Source organism: Maniola hyperantus, chromosome 13 (genome assembly GCF_902806685.2).
Source record: "Maniola hyperantus chromosome 13, iAphHyp1.2, whole genome shotgun sequence".
Lineage (NCBI taxonomy): Eukaryota > Metazoa > Arthropoda > Insecta > Lepidoptera > Nymphalidae > Maniola > Maniola hyperantus.
The window spans coordinates 15126297-15129749 of NC_048548.1; the positions used below are offsets into that span (position 1 = coordinate 15126297).

General features: G+C 49.2%; 1 protein-coding gene across 1 annotated transcript; it reads right to left on the reverse strand.

Annotated features, from left to right (window-relative positions):
* Positions 1-225: 225 nt before the first annotated feature.
* LOC138403207 (uncharacterized) lies at positions 226-1748 on the reverse strand (the record flags this gene model as incomplete). The annotated part of the gene is made up of 4 exons (XM_069502749.1): positions 226-642; positions 707-820; positions 1065-1411; positions 1445-1748. Coding segments are annotated over 4 exons (945 nt in total), but the record flags the coding sequence as incomplete, so codon positions are not given.
* Between the last annotated feature and the right edge of the window lie 1705 nt (positions 1749-3453).

Sequence of the window (3453 nt, forward strand, 5' to 3'; positions counted from 1 at the left end):
AGTGTTGTACGCCTGGCCGCCGAAATGAGTTACACATTCACCCAACTAAGCGGTATCGATATATTCTTGACGTGTTGTACGCCTGGCCGCCGAAATGAGGTACACATTCACCCAACTAAGCGGTATCGATATATTCGATACACATTTTTTAAACGAAATTTTTAAAAAAAACCCAAATCACAAGGAAGGAGTTCCGGGTTTCATCGAGGGAATGAAACTAATTCCTATTAAATATTAATTATATTTACAATAGACGTTCTTATTTACGAATATCATAGCATATAATGTTCCGACAAAACTGATGCCCACAGATCCACAAAAGTTACAATTTTGGGGGTCGGTGGAGTCATTTTACGTCATATAAAATACGCGTGGCGCGGCGGGGCTCAGTTCGCGCTGCGTGCGGTGCGGCGCGGTGCGTGCGCAGTTGTGCTGAGCGCCCCCTCGTCTCTCACGAGCGTGTCACGTCTGCTTGGGGCGGGCGCCGGGCGCCGGGCGCCGGGCGCCGGGCTGGTCGCGCAGGCGGCGCTCCTTGTTCAGCGCGCGGTAGGCCGCCACGGCGTCGAGGCGCGCGCGCTCGCGCAGCTCCGCGCCGCCGCCGCCCAGCATGGCCGCCAGCAGCAGGCCGCTCCGCGCCGCCGCCTGTCGTCATACAACGATAAGCGAGGGTTTATCGTGACAATGTACACGTTAGCTGCTCACTCACCGCAGGCTTGGGGCGCGCGTGCGGCGGCGCGCGCAGCGCGGGCGGCGCGTGCACCACGTCGCCGAACGCGACGCGCTCGTACTGCGCCTCCGCGCGCCGCGCCCACTCCGTCTCCTGGGAAAGTGTTTGCATTCATCGTTATGGACATTCGAATTCAGACCTTTCTCTTTTTTACACTGAAACAATAATGATCCGATTATCACTTCACTCATACAATTGCAATAACACTATGGACCTCTTGGTGTGTGCTCGCCGTCGGCGCCGCGGCGCTTGCGGCGGCGACGCTCGCGCTGCGCCGCCATGCGCGACCCCTTCTCGTCCTCGGACTCCACGTCGTCCTGCAACAGTGTGTGCTCACCTCCAGCGCCTTGGTCTTCTTCTCCCGCTTGTGGAGCGCGAGGCGCTGCGCGCGACTCGCGCCGGGCTCGCCGTCGGCGCCGCGGCGCTTGCGGCGGCGACGCTCGCGCTGCGCCGCCATGCGCGACCCCTTCTCGTCCTCGGACTCCACGTCGTCCTGCAACAGTGTGTGCTCACCTCCAGCGCCTTGGTCTTCTTCTCCCGCTTGTGGAGCGCGAGGCGCTGCGCGCGACTCGCGCCGGGCTCGCCGTCGGCGCCGCGGCGCTTGCGGCGGCGACGCTCGCGCTGCGCCGCCATGCGCGACCCCTTCTCGTCCTCGGACTCCACGTCGTCCTGCAACAGTGTGTGCTCACCTCCAGCGCCTTGGTCTTCTTCTCCCGCTTGTGGAGCGCGAGGCGCTGCGCGCGACTCGCGCCGGGCTCGCCGTCGGCGCCGCGGCGCTTGCGGCGGCGACGCTCGCGCTGCGCCGCCATGCGCGACCCCTTCTCGTCCTCGGACTCCACGTCGTCCTGCAACAGTGTGTGCTCACCTCCAGCGCCTTGGTCTTCTTCTCCCGCTTGTGGAGCGCGAGGCGCTGCGCGCGACTCGCGCCGGGCTCGCCGTCGGCGCCGCGGCGCTTGCGGCGGCGACGCTCGCGCTGCGCCGCCATGCGCGACCCCTTCTCGTCCTCGGACTCCACGTCGTCCTGTGTGACGTTGTAAATTTTGAACTACTAATTGGCGTCTCGCTTTTAATTAAAATCTATTTTGTTCAAAGTATGTTGGTGCCACCTAGCATCAAGGTGCAGAACTACGCGTGGGTCGATTGTTCAGAGTTCATTCGAGCCACAATAGATGGCGTTTGCTTCGTTGTCAATTGTCGTAAAATAAAACAAAATAATTAAATAAAACCATAATATCATTTGTTTATTGTTAAGTCATTAACAAAACGGTTCTTATAATATATCCTTAGGTTCCGCAAATATTCAAAAATGAATTGGCTTCATGATCAAACTAAATGAGAGCGGCCACACTCGGGTTGCGTCAGGCAACACCGATTGGTGAGATTTAGAATTTTTCTGGAGTCAACATGTGAAGACGAATTTTTTTCGTTCCAGGAAAATCTCACTCTTTTTCGCCCATGGCTTCGCCTGGGAAAATACAATAGTTATAAATTTAATCATCCTAACGTATTTCAATGTTTCATCAATTATGGTGAGTGAAAAATCAAGTAATGTGGATTCGACAAAATGGCGGTTTGGTTAGAGAAAATCCTAATTTCATGATTTTCCCTTTCAGTTCCAGTTATTTTACCTTCCCAAATAAATGAGGATAATGGGTTGTGGGGGACTCCTGAAAACCATTGGTGGCCAGGAGTTCAATAGGTGAGTTGTGTTTGATCGGGAAAATTCCACGTGTCGAAATTTTCACACAGCACAAATTATAATCTTGTTTTTCTTTGTTGCAGGGTTTCCGTTTTCCGTTTGCGTTTCCGTTTTTAGTTTTCGGTTTTCGTATTTATTTCTTTTGCACATTCACGTTGGCAACTTAATTTCTATGGATAAGACTTGGTGAAAATCTTTGTAATGAAACATTTCGGTTGTGAAGAATCAAATAAATTGAGTTTTGGATCTTGGCCGATGCCGTCCAGCTACATTGCAGTCTTCGCACCTACAAGTAAGCAAATGTTTGTATCCTGGAACAGTTTAGTGAACCTTCTTAGTGTATGTGTACAGTAAGAACCCTGTCTTTACTACTGAGCTTTTATTTTGAAACAATTTTATGAATTTTACTGTGTCATTGTCTATTCCATGCCAATGGCATCTTAAATTTAAAACATAGATCTTATGTACTATCTACCTAAGTCATTCTAATGTATCTAAATTAAGTCTTGGCATTAAGCTAGAATAACTAAGCATTATTAGCCATCATTTTGTATTAAGCGACCCCGGTAAAAGTTACATTAAAAACAATTTTGCCTAACATCTAGCAAATTTCATTTATAACACCTCATATACATTACAAGGGAGTCGACGGCTAGCTTCTATTCTTTACTAGGTAGATAGATCAAGTAAAGTAAATTATTTTTTTTCCTCTAATCTTTGTAAGGTGGTAGATTATTCCGTATCCGGGTATATTTCTATTCCGCCCAATTTATCACCCTTACAAATGGCGCCCGAACGTTTTTTTTATATAGTTATTTCAGTATATTTTGAGAAATTTTGTGAATTTTATGAAATGTACTCCGCTGATTGTACAATTTTCTAAGTAGTGACACATTGCAAAGAGCACTAAGCTGTTTTTTATGGTTAACTAACTAAATAATAACTAATAGTTAGAAATTTTGTTTGATAGTTTAAGTAATTTTCTGAGTATAGTCCAACAGTGGTTTTTTCTTATTTAATTACACTT